Source organism: Panthera onca, chromosome F1, assembly GCF_046562875.1.
Source record: "Panthera onca isolate mPanOnc1 chromosome F1, mPanOnc1 haplotype 2, whole genome shotgun sequence".
Lineage (NCBI taxonomy): Eukaryota > Metazoa > Chordata > Mammalia > Carnivora > Felidae > Panthera > Panthera onca.
The window spans coordinates 21,861,342-21,877,543 of record NC_138355.1 but is presented as its reverse complement, the minus strand read 5'-3'; the positions used below and the strand labels follow the sequence as shown (position 1 = coordinate 21,877,543).

General features: G+C 47.6%; 2 protein-coding genes across 4 annotated transcripts in view; one reads left to right on the top strand and one right to left on the bottom strand.

Annotated features, from left to right (window-relative positions):
- Positions 1-7,619, top strand: part of LOC144614867 (uncharacterized) — a 344,843-nt gene extending 337,224 nt beyond the window's left edge. Inside the window, exons 11-14 of the mRNA XM_078440778.2 lie at positions 847-999; positions 1,174-1,328; positions 6,900-6,974; positions 7,531-7,619. Of these exons, the coding sequence (XP_078296904.1) occupies positions 847-999; positions 1,174-1,328; positions 6,900-6,974; positions 7,531-7,600 (453 nt within the window). The 3' untranslated portion in view covers positions 7,601-7,619. The remainder of the gene's footprint in view (positions 1-846; positions 1,000-1,173; positions 1,329-6,899; positions 6,975-7,530) is intronic.
- Positions 6,762-16,202, bottom strand: part of BRINP2 (BMP/retinoic acid inducible neural specific 2) — a 127,476-nt gene continuing 118,035 nt past the window's right edge. For all 3 annotated transcript variants that reach the window (XM_060643589.3, XM_060643588.3, XM_060643590.3), the window contains 4 exons: positions 16,074-16,179; positions 13,115-13,351; positions 10,445-10,667; positions 6,762-8,787 (listed from right to left, as the gene is read on the bottom strand). In XM_060643589.3, coding sequence (XP_060499572.2) covers positions 7,671-8,787; positions 10,445-10,667; positions 13,115-13,351; positions 16,074-16,179 — 1,683 coding nt within the window. In that variant the 3' untranslated portion in view covers positions 6,762-7,670. The remainder of the gene's footprint in view (positions 8,788-10,444; positions 10,668-13,114; positions 13,352-16,073; positions 16,180-16,202) is intronic.

Genomic DNA, 16,202 nt, shown 5'->3' with positions numbered 1-16,202 from the left:
CAAGAAAGTGAAAAGAAAATCCACATAATGGTAGAAAATATTGTATTTTTAAATCATATGATGTTTGTATGTCATACATATTATATGATTTCATTTGTACAAAAATCGGGGGAATAGGTAAATACACAGAGATAGGAAATAGATGAGTGTTTGCCAAGGGTGGAGGCTTGGAGAAGAATGGAAAGGGACTGCCAATAGGTACAGGATTCTTTCTTGGGTGATGTAAATATTCTGCAATTAGGTAGTGGTGATCGATGCAGAGCTTTTTGAATAAAAACTACTGAATTGTGCACTTTAGAGGGGGTGAATCTTATGACCTTACAATATCTGAATCGTATCTCAATAGAGCTGTTGTTTTTAAAAGAAGAAACAAACAAAGGGCATTGGACCAGGAGACTGGATGTGGAACATGCACATCAGGCTGGCTCATCATTGTGTCTATGAGTATGTGCCTAGACACGTGTTGCTCCCACTTCTTAGAACATTCTTTCTACCTTTCTTTCTGCCCATCCACATCTTATACTTTGGATATAACTGGAATATAAACTCTGCCTTCCTCATATCTGTCTCTAAAAACCTTATGGCAGTCCTACACCCTGGTTCCCCATTAAAGAATTCAACTAGGAATTGACTGCAAACCATACTTGCTAAAAGTGCACTTAAGATGTGCTATTTGAAAAAGACAGTCTAATGGGCACGTTAACCAGCTATTCTCTTAGGTACCTCTAAGCTCTATCACTGTAATGAGTTACATCATTAGAAACAAGGTACCTGGGCCACGTGATCCAGCCAGGCACAGGCATTCTGGCAATGAGTGATGTTATTATATTCTCTGCTTTTATACAGGGTCTGTATAAGAAATACCCACTTGAATGGCTTATCTACGTCTGCCGTAAAACTGTAATTGAAGACTTTTCCACTATATTACCCAATGACCCTTATGCAAGGGCCTGGATGATAAGTTTCTCCTTGTTTCCAGGAAAGAGTGTGCTTCTGCAGGTGAGTCACGTGGGTATTTCCTTTTCCTTTGCTTTGCTTTTCTTCCCTTTCCTTAAACATAGGAACCATCTAATGCCATAAAAACAACCCACACTTGAGCATTATGTACTGCGAGCCTGCGTCCTTTCCCATCTTTGACCATCAGAGCAGCCTGATATTGCCCCTCTTTCACAGATGTGCACACTGATGCTAAAAGAGAGTAAATGGCATTCCCGACCCCTCACAGCTGGGAAGTGGCAGAGATGGGATTTGAACCAAGGCAGCCAGACTCCAGAAAGCACGCCAAATCCAGCTTCTGCTGTCACCTTGCTGTATAGCCTCCCCACAAGGTATATTTTCTAAGCCATCCCAAAAGTTTTTGAATTAAGAGAGTGTACATACTAAATACATGTTTGCTTTACTCCCCACATCTCCTAGCTGAATATGCTCAATAAATAACATTGATTGATTTATTTCTCCAAGTGCTGAGATCCTTGGAAGAATGACCCCCTATAAATTCTGGTGGCTGTTTTTATTAATGATGCAAGGGTAGTAATCGCACAGGCTGGAGGAGAGGAGGACAGAACTGAAAACAGAAATAATTCATTTTATTTCTTAGATGAAGTGCCTAGAAATTGCATGGCACCTTGGCGGTCTAAAGTCTGGGCCTCTGGGTGCTTGCACATTGCTGGTGGGGATTTAATCATCTTATCTGATGTGTGTTTCCACAGAGTGACAGGCACTCCCTGTCCCACTTCTGAACAGATTTACTCTGTCTGATAGGCTTGGGGGAAAGACCTTTACTCAGCCAGCATGATTCAGCTGGTCTGTGGGGCTGCTTATCTGTAAACACATTCATAAGCAAGCGAGCTCTCAGCGTGCAGAATTTTGATTTACTTAAGTTTCCCTTCTTTCCTCTCTCCTCTCTTTTCTTACCTCACTAGTATATACAGGTCAGATACCTGGCTCCTGTGTGGTTGAGAAATTGGATGCCAGTAGAGCACCAAGATTCTTATAAGTGAGGACCTCACCTCCTCGCCAGACATTATTGACCTTTTGGCTTCTTAGCCCCTACGGTTTCTGGTAGACCCCCATTTTAGAATCCCGAGGGCTGAGGAAGACGACAGGCATGCTCTCTAGGAACTGTCTCCTCTAAGTGTGGTCTTTGGACCAGCTGCATTAGCATCACCTGGGAGCTGTTAGATGTGCAGAATCTGGGGCCTTACTCAGGCCCGCTGAATCAGAATCTGCAAGTGAATCATATGCACGTTCAAGTTGCAGAAGCAGTGGTTTCAGAACACTGCACCCTCAAGGCGTGGAGGCAGCTGCTCTACCAAACAGACCTGGCTGTCCTTTGAGTGTGCCTTGGACGGAATAATAAGGTGCTGATGTGGTGCTCGGGAGTCCCAAATAATGGCACCGACCAGATGTAGTGTGTACCTTCGGGGGCGGGGGGAGGGGCTCTGCTGCTGCCATTGCTCCTTTCTGCTCTCTGAGAGGGGGCACACACATTGCACGTTAGGTCTTTCCCTCCACTGACATGTAAAACATATGGAGACCTGGGGTATTGCTTCCATAGTGATTAGAGGGTTCGCAACAAATGTCATTAGTGACTCCCAGGGAGTAATTTTCTCCCTCTCTGTATATCATCAATACTTTGTACATCTCTACTAGAGAATGCGCCACTCTGGATTGTGTCTGCATCTCCATCCCCTACATTATATTTTACAATTCTCCGTGGCCCAGAAACACATAGAGGTATTGACTATTCTGCACCTATCCTAGAGCCTAGCACTTACCATAGGGAGGGAGGAAGGAAGGGAGGGAAGGAAAGAGGGAAGGATGAAGGGAAAGAGGAAGGAAATGGGATTTAGTTTTAGGGAATTGAAGGTATATATGTATTCTGCAAGCTGGAGAGGACTCGGCAAAAGTATGCAGAGAGGTGAGCATCCAGAAAGAGAACGGAAAGAAAAGCCTTAGGGAAATCTTAGGGGGTGAAGTGTTTGGGTTACACATAAGGGGATAAGTCAAGAATTAAGATCACTTAAATATAAGTGCAGAGCCAACATGTCAATTCAGGTCTGACTTAATGGCCTGCACTGTCTCCTGGGCCATACTGCCTTCAACGGCATGAAAGGATAGCACCAGAAGGACCCCTAGTATCTGTGTAAGAAAGTCAAGTGACCTGCTGACAGTTATAGAGCTGGCTGGTGGCAGAAGCTGAACAAGACTCTAAAAAGGGAATGTGTCTATAGCCAGTCACAGAACCTGAATTTCTCAACTTATCCTGCCAGGCCAGGAGCATAGGCCTGTTGTGTCTCAGTGGCTCCTTTGGTCTGTATTCTTGCTCTACTGCTAGACAGAACAAGCACTCTCAGTGCACAGCAGAGTGTATTGCCTCATTACTGTTCTCTGCCGTGGCCCTAGACCTAGGTCATATGTTTACCACAGTGACTGCACAGCCTAGAGCCTTTGCATGTTGTTGTTACCCAGACATCTCTACCCTTCACAATAAAGATGTTTTGCAGAAGTTATCAGATTTGTAATGGTATTCAAACTCAAACTGATGGTAGAGAAAACAGCAAGAAATTGGAGGCAGGATGCTGTAATTAAAAATCACTGAGCTGATAGAGTTATCAGGAAACCAGCAAATTGATCCCTGCATCTCCAGCCTTGGATGGAAATATGTCTACCCCATGCTTAAATCTTCTCAGGGGAGAGACTTAAGTCTTTTCCTTTCAATTGCTACAGCAGCTGATTACTTTTGTTAGAATCACTCCCAGGAAAAGATGTGAGGATTCTCCCACCTCTCGGAAGTTCTCCTCTCCTTCCCAGAAATGTGTCTTCCTTTCCCCACCCTCATACTCCCAAGCCCTGAAACTGGGTCTCTGTCACCCCCTAGGACCCAAATGTCATTTACTGGAAGAGAGAGGTAGAGATGAAAGACTGAACTTCTCCCCTTCTGATAGATACAACCTCAGGCAAGTGCTGTAACCTCTTCCCCCTCATGTCAGAAATGGGTAGGACTGGATGACCTCAAAAAATCTTCTAGCTCCAAAAATCTAATCCTCTATTTTGCCAGTGGGTTAGCTTCTAAGACTTATTTCTTCCTAAGGGCATTTTAATTTTCATACAAAATACAATGGCAAAGAAATCTCTCTCTTATATACAAGAGAGCAGACTTGCATGATGAAATTACAGGCTTTGAAGGTGATATTTGGGGGCAGGACATTCTGTAGGCAATATATTCCATCTACTCATAAGGCAGCTCTCCCCATCATGACCACTATTTTCATATTTGTGAAAAGAAGCCAAGAATGGAATCTGAACTATTTGTGATGCCCTGTATTTGAAGAGATCTTCATTTATGTTTGGCTGTCAATGCATGAATATGCTTACAGAGCTTAGCATTATTATTATTAGCACGGGGGATTAAATATGTTATTTAGTATTAGAGGTATTAGTCTCGAGCATTAGGGCAGATTAGCTTTTGATGTATTCATTCTTTGGGGTTACAATTAAGGCCTGGATTCCTGATTGTTATATCCATTTGTCTCTTACTTCTCCATTCAGTTCACCAACATTGACAGCCCAGGACTAATTAATTAATGACAATTCTTTATTTTCAACTGTGTATAAGAATAGGTTGTTCACATCTTCTGATTATTGTAGACTTTCAAGGTGACAATTTTGACTGGGACAGCCTTTTTGTATTATGGCATTCTTAGCCTAGCTTTCTGAGAACCTCTGTGCTGAATGTGTGGTCTCAAGCCTTTAAAAATCTCTTAAGGAATCTTGTCCATACTTTACTACCCCCGCCACCCCCACTGTCTTCCACCTGCTTTCTAGAAGCAAAATCTTTGGTCTGTTGCTTTGATCCAAGCTCTGGTACACCAGACACCCATCACTGTCTCACAAGAGTCAGGCATCCATCACAGAGAACAGATGAGTAGGTCAAATATAAACATTCCTTCTACTGTGATTAATAATGTATTTTAGGCCTTCTATCAATATGGTACTTACATCTGGGTTTATAAGGGCACTCCTAAATATTTACCAATGTGTAATAGTACTTTTAAGTGGAGTTGATAAACTCAGCTTCATGGTTTAAGCCTTCTAGCAGGCAAGAAGTGGAAATCTTTGTGATTGGGTGCATCTGTTTCTAAAACCTGAGTATGTCACACCATCATCTTTCCAGAGCCTTCCTAAAATAAGGAGACACAACATCCTTCTAATAACTCTATAGGTATGCTTTTCCCCCAGTCTGGTCTGATTCAGAGACTGATAGCTAAGGTTTCCTACCCCTCAACTGTGGGACCGGCCCAGGTAAGACGTGAGCCCCCACATACTGACTCTCTTCTCACCGGAGCAATTACCTTCATGGTACTGAAGGTGCTCACTGCTAACTTTGTGCACGGCACATTCTCAACTGCTTTCCTCCTCACTCTGAATATTGCTGTACATGGTTTGCCATTAATTCATGGGTGAAAGCATGTGCCCACCCAGTCCTGCAGCGTGGAGACATGCACAGTCAGTGCTAAAATCAGACTCTGGGATCTCTCTTGCACCTCTCAAACCCTGTCAGTGGAAAGTATCAATGCCTTCCTACCGCTTGCAACCCCCTTCCCAACCAAAGCATACTCCTCTGGCACATCAGTACCCCATTGATGAAGAGGACATCTGCTGGTTCCATCTTCCACAGATGAGTGGCTTGGTACAAATTCGTGAAAGCAAGCAGTGGCCCAGTAGAAATAGCCAATATGTGCATTACCCCCTAGGTTATCCCATCACTCTGGATTTCTGCCCTAGAAGCCTCCAGGGGAACTTTGAAGAAAGAAATGCTGGAGGCTGCTTGTCTACCAAGGATTTCAGGTCGTTGTGGATTGAGATAGGGTACAATGATTAAATATGATGCTGAATTCTTCTCTATGCAGCAATAAACGTCGAAGGCTCTTGGGTGCATAGACACAACCATCCTTTCTGTCTCCCAGTTCATTTTGTACCAACTGAGATATAGCCCATGTAGGGAATGGAGTACTTAGTATTTATGTGGTGACTTTCGCCTGAAGAAATTGGAACCTGTGGAGAGTAGAGAGGAAGTGGTTCTCCAAGAGATCTGCTGTGAAATGCTTCTCGGACCACCTGGGGGAGGCACTCTGGGGAGAATGATGCCTCATTCTGTGTGGCATACATCCAGCCTGCTTTTTAGGCTGGGAAAGTGGTAACCAGAGTAGAGAAAACCAATGCCATGTCTGCGTCCTTCCCAGTTTCTTCAAAAGGCGATCACAGACTAGAAGATGCTGAGTATGGGAAACTCTCCTGATGCCTGCAGCAGTGTTGGCAAAGAGGAGCCCTCCCCCCTACCCCCAGCCCGCCTCAGTACACATTTGCCCAACGCAGAGGCTGCAGCTCCCCTGTGAGCAGGGACCTTCACATCACTCCTCTGATAGCAAGGAGTCCTGGCTGTAGGACTTGTGTTAGTTCTCCTGTCTAGGAAGAGGGGGCAGGGTAGCCAGATAACTCCGGGACCCGGAGTTCTGCATCACTCCATTCTTCATGTAACAACCCCCGCCACACACACCCCAGTCAAGCCAGACATGCATTCTCTTTTGAAAACACACTAATCAACCAGCCTCCCCCACGGCCTATCCACCATCCATGGATGTCCATGTATCACACACAGAGCAATTAAAAAAAAAAATCCAGGCAGCCCAGGGAACCATAATCTTCTTTTGTTTTCTCTTTTCTGTTTTCCCCTAAAAAAGGCCTTTTAAGAAAATATATTAAACCAAGTAAACTTTTACTCATACGTTCATGTGGCTGGAGCAGATTGACAAAGAAAACAATCACAAAATAAATATTTTTGTTTTGTTTTTAAAAAAGAACATTTCCCTATACATTGTCTCTTTCTAACTTGACAGAGCTGCTTTCTTGGACAGGACAGGTGCCATTGGAAGAGGAGTTCCGGCTGGACCACGAGGGGAATGTGGAACAAAGTAGGGGGGCTGAGGAAGCAAGGGGGCTGGAGGGAGGGAGGAGTGGAGAGCAGAGCAAGCCTGCCTGTCTGCCTTTACGGTCCTCTGTTGGTGTCACCTTGAGTGTCTCAGGGGAGCCGGCTTGAGAAGCAGTCAGTGTCTGGGAGGGCACAGAGGAGGCAGCATACAAAAAGTAAGAACCAACGCTGGGGGGATCACGAAACAACGCCATTTTAAGAAACCTGGTTAAAAAGAATACAAAAGTGACTCGATGGTGGGGGAGGGGGAACTGCTCCTGTTCCTACCCCCATGCCCCCTCTTGCTTTCTTGAATGATAAGAATCACTTTTTAAGGATTTTGTTTTTATGGTTTGGCTGGTTCTTTTTCTTAATCTCTCCCTTGGCTCCTCTCCTTCAACTGCATGCATTTGAAAGCACCGACTTCACAGATTCGAGGCTGCTGAGTCGTAGCCTCCCTGTGTGAGAGAGTGTATGTGTATGCGCGCGCGTGTGTGCACGCACATGGTGAGCGTGTACACATGTGTGGTGATGGTCTCTTTCTCTCCTGCCTGCTTTAGTCCAAGCCCTGAGGTCCCATCGGCTGGGTGCGGAAAGTCTCAAGGGAGAACCCTGTTGGCACTAAGGTGAGGGCTTGGATGATCTTTGCACCCTGGATTCATGGATCACCTCCCTGCCCAGCACTGGAGTGGGGCCCCCATTAGCTACACAGTTTGCCTGTCTCATACTCCACAGGGTTTGGCAGCTTGGAATTGAAAGCCCTCAGGGAGGACTGGATCCTGCCCACCTCGTTGTTGGCCAGCTTGAGCCGATGCCGGAGCAAGCAGGAGAAAAGGTCAAGCCGGACTTTGCCCGGGGGAGAGAGCTGGTTTACCCGGTCCCTAAGCTCTATAAGCTGCAAGAGGGCAGAGTCCTGGGAACCTTGAGTGTACGGGTAGTCTAACTGGAGAATTAAGTCCCGGATAGCATCCGGGTCAAAGGGGAGGCTGTAGCCAAAGACCTGCAAGGTGTTGATTTTCATGTAGCCCAAGTTCTTGGAGGGATCGGTCATCTCCAGGGGCTCGTAGTAGATTGTCTCATTGGAGCTGTCATCCAGGGACTTGATTCGGCTCCGTAGGTAAACATGGACTGTCTCAAAGAAGGTCTTCCACCTGTTCCCCAAGGTGATAGTCCAGTTTTGGCACTGGGCAGCTGCGTCCACGTTAGTCCTTTCCCAGTCGGGGAAGCTGCCCTCATTCACAGGCATGAACCAGCTCTCAGAGTGGCTGCCCCCAAACGGGTTGACGTAGATGGCCATGACAGGCTCCAGGGTGCTGTTCTTGGTGAGGCAGATCTGCAGGGACAAGGCCAGCATCACGTGCACCAGCCCAGGCTTGTACTTGTTACTCTTCAGCGTGAGCAGCATGCGCTTCCTCCAGGAAGGGTCAAACCAGCTGCCCAGACGCATGTCGTTGCTGATGAAGATGGAGTGCACCTCGATGCGGCTGTCCCGCTTCTGCAACAGGTACTTCAGCTCCAGGTCCTGCAGGTCTGTCTCCAGCCCCAGAAAGTTCTCCAGGGACTCAGCCACCTCTGGCCGGCACAACCCCTGGGCCAGCACGTAGCCTGGGTTACAGCCCCCACAGCGCGTGCTGTTGTCCGGAGCACAGTGGGCACATGCGGGCCCTTCGCCCAAGGCACAGGGGATGGGGCCCTGGCAGGAAGACTGGTCATAGGGGCAGGTGCAGCTGTGGCTCTGTTCCAGGAAGGTGCCGGGGAAGGTGCTTTCTCCACAGTAGAGGAGGGACTGGATGCGATTCCACCAATAGGGCAAGGACCTTTGGGAAGGGAGGTAAGAATGAATAAAGAATCACACAGAGACACACTTTGGCGTCTCTCCTGAGGGTAGGAGGAGACTGACTAATAGGCAGGGAAGGTAATGAGAAAGATAAAAGCCCCGAGTTCTCTGAATGATGGAAACCCTACTGCACCACTCTGGAATGATCGAGTAAGGCCTAGAGCTCAGCGTCTGTCTGATGGATCAGCACCAGAAATACTTGACATCAGACTTGTACTGGCAGCAGCCGGGCTCATCCCTCCCAAGTACCACTTCCTTCGCTTATTCAAAAGCCTATAGAAGATCTCCCACACCCTCTGTACCAAAACATCTAACGTAGTTTTCAGCTTTTTAAATAAGACCGTCCGATCCCTAGTTCTCCAAACTTCCCAACTCCCATCCATTGCTTTCCCACTTACCATCCCTGTCCTTCCTGTTCCCACTGCTTCTGTCACTCTTTCACCACGAAGAGGAATTTTCTATGGCTGGCTCCCTCTTTAGACTTAGATTTCCGCTCCTGTGATACCTCCTCAAAGAGGTCTTCTGTGACACCCTTTTTGAAAGAACCACCCAGTCGCTCGCTATCACATCAGCCTGTTTTTATATAATCCACAGCAAGGATCAGGATTGGAAATTATTGTTTATTGTTTCCCTGTTCACAGATGGCTTCTCTGAAAATGCCACGAGAGCAGGAACACTGCATTATTCTTCACCGACATGTTCTCAGAAACCAGGATTGTTCCTGGCGCTTGGTAAGCATTTAATAGTGATTTCTTGAAAAAAAAAAAAAAAAAAAAAAAAAAAAAAGTGAACCCCTCTCAAAAGCCTCTGCTAGTCTAGGTTCTCCACTGACGCTTCCCTTCTTACAGGTGCCTCTGTCAGAGCCGCATCTCCGGGTTGCGAGGCAGCCTCCACGCCCTGCAAGGCCCCGTCTCCGTGTACCATTTCTATCTTCTCCCACACAAGCTGGCCGAGACTTCCTTCTCGAAGGTAGCTCTTCTCTCGGGCTTTTGCTTTTACTAGACCATGCCTCTGATTTATGTTCCACGAATGTGGATTTAACTGGCTGCCACATAGGTATCATTTTATAGTTTTTGTGTTTCTATATATTTATTATGTCTTCCCGAGGACCCACACACACACACACTGCCTAATATTAGGATACGCAGTGTGCACTTGTTGAGTAAACGAGCGTGTGAGTGGATGTGCAGTGAGTGCCTATGATGATACAGCCTGCCTCTGCTCCTGAGGGCGGGGTTGGGGTGGGGCTCAGCTTTCTTTCCTTTTGTGACTCAGAACTAATCCCTTGTTTGAAGCAACCCAATGTGTGTATATTCTCACTGTATGTAATTGGTGTGTGAGCTTCAACTCCACCCCTCTGTTTCCTGAAAAAACTTCTTAAAATAGAAATGAGTGAGAATTAGAGCATGACTAGAATAACATTTGAATATACTATAATTTATAAAAAGTAAAATCAGCCTCTGTTTGCTCTCTCTGATGTCAGACACAAGTCACAAGTAGGTGAAGAGAGCAGAGGATCTAAAAGGCCTCATATGGGTCACCGCCGCCAGATCTGCCATGCTGGACAGAGGGCCCCCCGGCCTCAGCAGCCTCAGGGGAAGGTGCCAGGCTTGGGCCCGGGTAGCTGGGGTGCTCACCTCTCCTTGGGCAGGCGGAAGCGAGGCTGCCGGTGGCAGCGCTTGCAGAGGTTGAAGAGCCTGCGGACAATCCGGTGGGTCTTCTTGAACAGCAATTTCAAGCTGGCTCCCAGCTGCTGGTAGCGGTGCTGAAGGCTGCTGTCCATGGCCCAGAACTGGGAGATGGCTGTGGAGTTCAGGAACCTGTCTCCGGGCAGCCTTTTCAGCAGGGCCTGGAATTCCTCTGTGGGCAAGGACGCAGAGCTGAGCTGAGGGGGAGTCACGCAGACTCTGGGACGGCAGGGCGCTCCCCAGACCCCGCCGGCCCTCCGGACTCATTGCCTGAGGAAAGAGGCTCCATAGCCATTCTCCCAGGCCCTTGTATAGATTTCTTTTTAAACTGCTTTATTTGGAAAATAAATAACATGCCATAAAACAGAGCTTCAGGATTCTTTTCCATCTTTCCTGTCCCTTATATGCTTCTGAATTTCAAAACAGATTTCCATCACAACCCAAGCAGGCCAGAGGTCACGCTTTTGCCAATGACCTTGGGATGTACCACTTTCTCCCTTTATAACTTCCTGTAAGTCATTCACAACACTGTCACAGGCTGGTATTCTTCAGTGACACCACAACATCCTGTGGAAGGTGGAAGGCAGGCACAGCCGGCAAATGTGGACCCAGGGAGACTGAGCACCCAGCTCAGAAAGCTTCTTAGAAAATTTCCAGTCCCTGAGACCAGCTGCTCCTGTCCACATCCTTCTCTCTGACTCTGGAATACCCTTTGTCTCTTTCAAGCTTCACCTCTGGGCCAGACACCCATTCTTTCCTGTAGCTAATCCAGAAGCAAGATGCTTTCTGGTCCTTGCTGCCTACTCCAAGTCTGTGCTCTTCCCAGAGCTTCCTGGGCACAACACATTGGCTGAATTTATGCCCAGATCTGCTTTTACTTGGGACCTGCAGCCACTGTCTCCTGATGGGGGCCCAGATAGCCCTCATTTACTCAGCAGTAAGTGACTCACAGTGGTGAGCACCCGAAGTCATGCCCCACATTAAGCATCATTGAACACATCCCACCATCACAACTCCTGTGCAGCTGGTGTTGGGGGGACTGGAATGTTCTCCTTAGCAACTAACTACCTGTCTAGGACTTGAAATGTCAATGCCTGGGGCCTCAGCTCATTCTGGTTTCTCAAGCACCTGGTTCTTCATACCCCTCTTCCCCTTCCCAGTGGTTGGAGAATCATACCTAGTGATGGCATTAACAACTAGCATGTATGTAGGTTTTTTTATAAAACACGTAAGCTTACAAAAGAGCACAGGGAGTAACAGAATAAACTCCCATGTGCCCACCAACTAGATTCAGCCACTTTGCCACATTGACTTCAGTCTTTTGTTTTGTTTTAGAGAAATTCTGCAAAGAAAATATACAGTCAAAGGCCCTAAACTTCCCTTCTATCTCCCATCTTGATGTAACCACTCTCTTGGGTGTTTTCTTTATCATTATATTTCTTAATGTTTTCTGCATATGTTTATCTGTAAAAACATTAAGTATTGGCCAGTATGTTTTTAAGCATCATATAAATAGTATTAAATATGTGTTATATTTAATAATATTGTATCATAGTATTATTCACATAATATGTATATAAAACATTTTTCATTTTCACTTTGTTTAACCCAACATATTTCTGAGATATATCTATCCACATAACTATCACTCATTTAGTGTTGAAATGTATGAGTGTATCAGGTAGAGATAGTTATACATTAATTTTATCTACATTATCCCATATGAGCCTTCCATCCACCTATTATTATCACTTTCCCTCTCTTACAGATGAGGAATGGCGGTATTCTGAAGCTGCATGGCTCACATAAGGTCACAAAGCTGGTCAGTAACAGAGTGTCTCAGTCTTTGGGGGCTGCTCTCAGAAAATACCACAGACCGAGTGGCTTATAAACAACAGAAGTTTATTGCTCACAGTTCAAGAAGCTGGAAGTCCAAGATCAGAATGCCACCACGGTCAGGTTCTGGGGAAGGCCCTCTCTGGGTCACGTGTGGCTCACTTCTCACTGTGTCTTCACATGGTGGAAGGTGAGAAGGATCTCTCTGGGGCCTCTGTTATAAGAGCACTAATCCCTAATCACCTCCCAAAGGCCCCCATCTCCCTGGGCATTATATTTTCAACGTATGAATTTGGGGGGGGGGGCGGGACGCAAACATTCAAACCAGAACCCAGAACAAGGATTCAAAACCAAGCCCTAAATCTGCATCTCAAGGTAACCTTGCTATTAGCTATACGTGTAACAAGCAAGGACTAGCATGTGCTGGGTGCCTCATAGAACTATTCTACGTACTTCATTCATCCAGCAAACATTCCTTGTGCACCTGTGCACAGGCAATCTGTAGCAAACGTGTATCAAACCAGGCAAGTCCTAATGCCCTCAGATATATCCACATTAGCTCATTAAGTCCTCGTGACGCAGGTCTTTGGTGGGGATCACGTCCGTTTGCACAGATAACAAGAAGACAACCACCTGAGACTTGAGGTTGTGAGATAACCTGGTAGGGGCCAAGGACACAGGTAAGCCGATGAGGCGGGATCCAAGGTGAGTTCCCCACCTTCTAGTCCCGCACCTCAGAGCATGTCCCATTGACAGGGAAGTGTGGGCCCGCCAACTGCTCACCTGACTCCTCAAACTGCCGGTTGTGAGTCACCCAAGAGTCCTGGATCTGCAGCAGGCTGTCCTCCATGGCCTGGATGTCAGCATCCGGACAGTTGCATTCTGGGAAGGTGGGGCTGCACTTGCACCAACAGTCATTCTCCTTGCAGACGAGCTCCCCCTCAGAGCTGCATGTGATATAGCTGAGTGCCGCCGCCACAAAGCGCTCACGCAGGTACTCGGGCAGCAGCACCTGTAGGCCTAGGGAAAGGACGCATCAGGGAATTGTGGGGCAAGGACCAGTGGGGACCTGGTTTCCCACACTTAAGGCTGCAGGATCACCAGCTGGGGTTCTGCTGACTTGGGCATTCTGGGCCCAAGAACGGTCACCCCAGGGCCTAACTCTATGGAGCTGATGGGGTGAGGGGCTTACCGCTGCCCCAGTGACGGGTGGGAGAGGGTCAGAAAATGCAGATGAGGAGCATCGAAGCCCAAGGGTTCGGAGAACCCCTCACATCAGCCAAATTGAGAGCGTGCATATCATTTGAATGGCCTTATTGGCAGCACATCAGCATCTCTAGGATGGAAATGGGAAGGTATTTCAGATAAAAGAAGACCTTACAATCTCATGAAGGAGGAATCAAGGCTTGATGGGCTTTTTGCTCTGCTTCAGCTAGCCATCCTGTTTCTGGCTTTGCTAAGTCACAGACGTTCTGGGATGTCCCACCCCACCCTTGACGACCAAGGAGACTGCTCTGGTCAGGAGGCAGGGACAGGCGTTGTTGGTACGCAGTGGCCAGGCACCACACCAGGTGCTTCCCAGATACAATCGCAAGTGACTCCCTGGGCACACTGAGAATCCAGGGCCGATGGCCACGGTGACCTGCCCACGTCGCAGGACTAGTAAAGTTGGCTTGGTGTCGCACTCTGCCGTGGTACCATCAGCTTGTACTACACGTCTGGGACTGGCTGCCCTGCCTCAGTGTGCTTAACTCACACCGAGATTTGGAAGTTCAGTCAAGCCTGGGTAGGTAGGAATGGCTCTCCGCTCTCTCTGCTAATTAGCTCCTCTGATCTTGGGATATAATCCACTAAATTTCTCTAGGTTTCAGTCTTCCTATCCATCCGTGGTGGTGGGTTTTAGTTTACCAGGAGCAGAATACACCCCTCTTTGGCTTCAAGCCACACACAGTGGCTGTCGGAAGCACATCAAGGGATGAGTGAAGGACACGCGTGCCTTTGGATGCCGCCTGGGCCAGGTTCGAGGGCAGACCTGCAAGAGGCTGCCCCAGTAGGGACATCGCGAGAGACGGTGCCAGGAGCGTGAGGGACGTGAGAACTTCGGATACGCTGAACTCCCCTTTCCTCAAATATCTGCCAGCTCTTTATCATCACACCCTTGATCGTGTCCTTGGCAGGAAATCAGAGTATGCATCCTGGTCTCCGTGGACCTGAAAACATAACTTAGCACGGCAGCACCAGCAGAAGTCCTGTTTGAGATCCACCTCCTATCTGAACTGCTCCTCAAGTTTCCTCTCTCGATGCTGTGCCTGCAGTGGCACTGGAGCGGCCCTCCCCACATATCCGGTCCACATGCTGCCTTTCCACACACACTCATCCAAGTCCTTTCTCTTCACCTCCCCCACTACCTCCCTCCTCCTCACTATAACACTTCCCATTGCTATAAAATAAGTGCCCCGAGCAGTGTCTGCATGAGTGATGGGCTATAAAATTAAATGGCATAAACTATTCCAAATGAACCACCAGACATTCCGAACTTCACTCATCGCTAATTTCCAGACACAAACCCAGCCCATCTAAGGACAGAGGAGAAGAGGGATGCTAATTGCATTAGGTGGCTCTAAATAAAGCAGTCGTTTACTCCTTTTTATTATATATTCCTTGATTCCAAAAGAACTGATGGGTTGCATCTGGCTCAGGTTGCCTGGAATTTGTAATCGTAGATCCTGGGTGAGGGCTATTGATTTTATAATACCAAGACAATAATATCTTAAACAGAGTCCAATTCAGTTAGGCCTCAAGAAAAAGGAACTTTTCCGACTGCCAAACAGCCCTGTCTGAATCCGTTTGCATCGCCCTGCCCCCAGGATGCCTGCGGGGCAGACAGCAGGAACTAAGCACCTCCCCTACCTCCCCTTACCTGTCCCATCGCCTTCCTGTTGGCAAGTGTGTTTTAGCTAGTTCTGTCTCCAGCGGAGGCTCCCATTCGTCTCAGACTGTTCTCCTGGCCTTGATCCCCCGTGGAGGATTACAGACCAATCACAGAAAGTAGGGACCACTCTCAGGGTAGCCAATAGTCCCACGGTTTGTAAAGCTCTACGGTGGCCCCATAACCATCTGCAAAGACTAACCGTACCCCAATATGTCCTTAGGACAAAGCCGAGGGTCCTTTGGGCAACAAAGGAGATCATCAAACTAGACCAAAGCGTATAAGGGTGAATGTGATACTCCTGCAGGATAGTGACTGGGGGTTGGGGAGGACTATGAATTCCGAGGGTTTGGGTGTTGAGTGGTGCTAACAACGGTCTTGGATGCAGGGTAAACCATTTCAGAAGTTTTCTCAAAAGAATGAGGGAAAGTTGTTAAATACACGTCCCAGAAGTCCTGGTAGCTCTTGTCTTAAATACGGTTTAGCCAGGGGTGCCTGGGTGGCTCAGTTGGTTAAGCGTCCGACTTCAGCTCAGGTCATGATCTCATGGTTCATGAGTTTGAGCCCCGTGCCAGGCTCTGTGCTGACAGCTCGGAGCCTGGAGCCTGCTTCAGATTCTGTGTCTCCCTCTCTCTCTCTGCCCCTCCCCTGCTTGCTCACACTGCACCTCTCTCTCTCTGTCTCTCTCAAATAAACACTAAAAAAAAGAGAGTGAGAGAAGGGTTTAGCCAAATGAGGCACAGAGGGCTTTTTCCTGCTCCTTGGTGGTCTGAGTTTTTCACCCAGTGTGACACCCATCACGGTACAGCTTACCCAGTAACTGCACTTTGTTCTCCGGACTCTGTACCAGGACAGAGCTGACTGAGTCCAGATTGTCGTAGTTGCTGCAGCCCAGAGGGCCCGTCCTGGTCTCCGTGACCTAGAGAAGGAGGGCACAGTGTG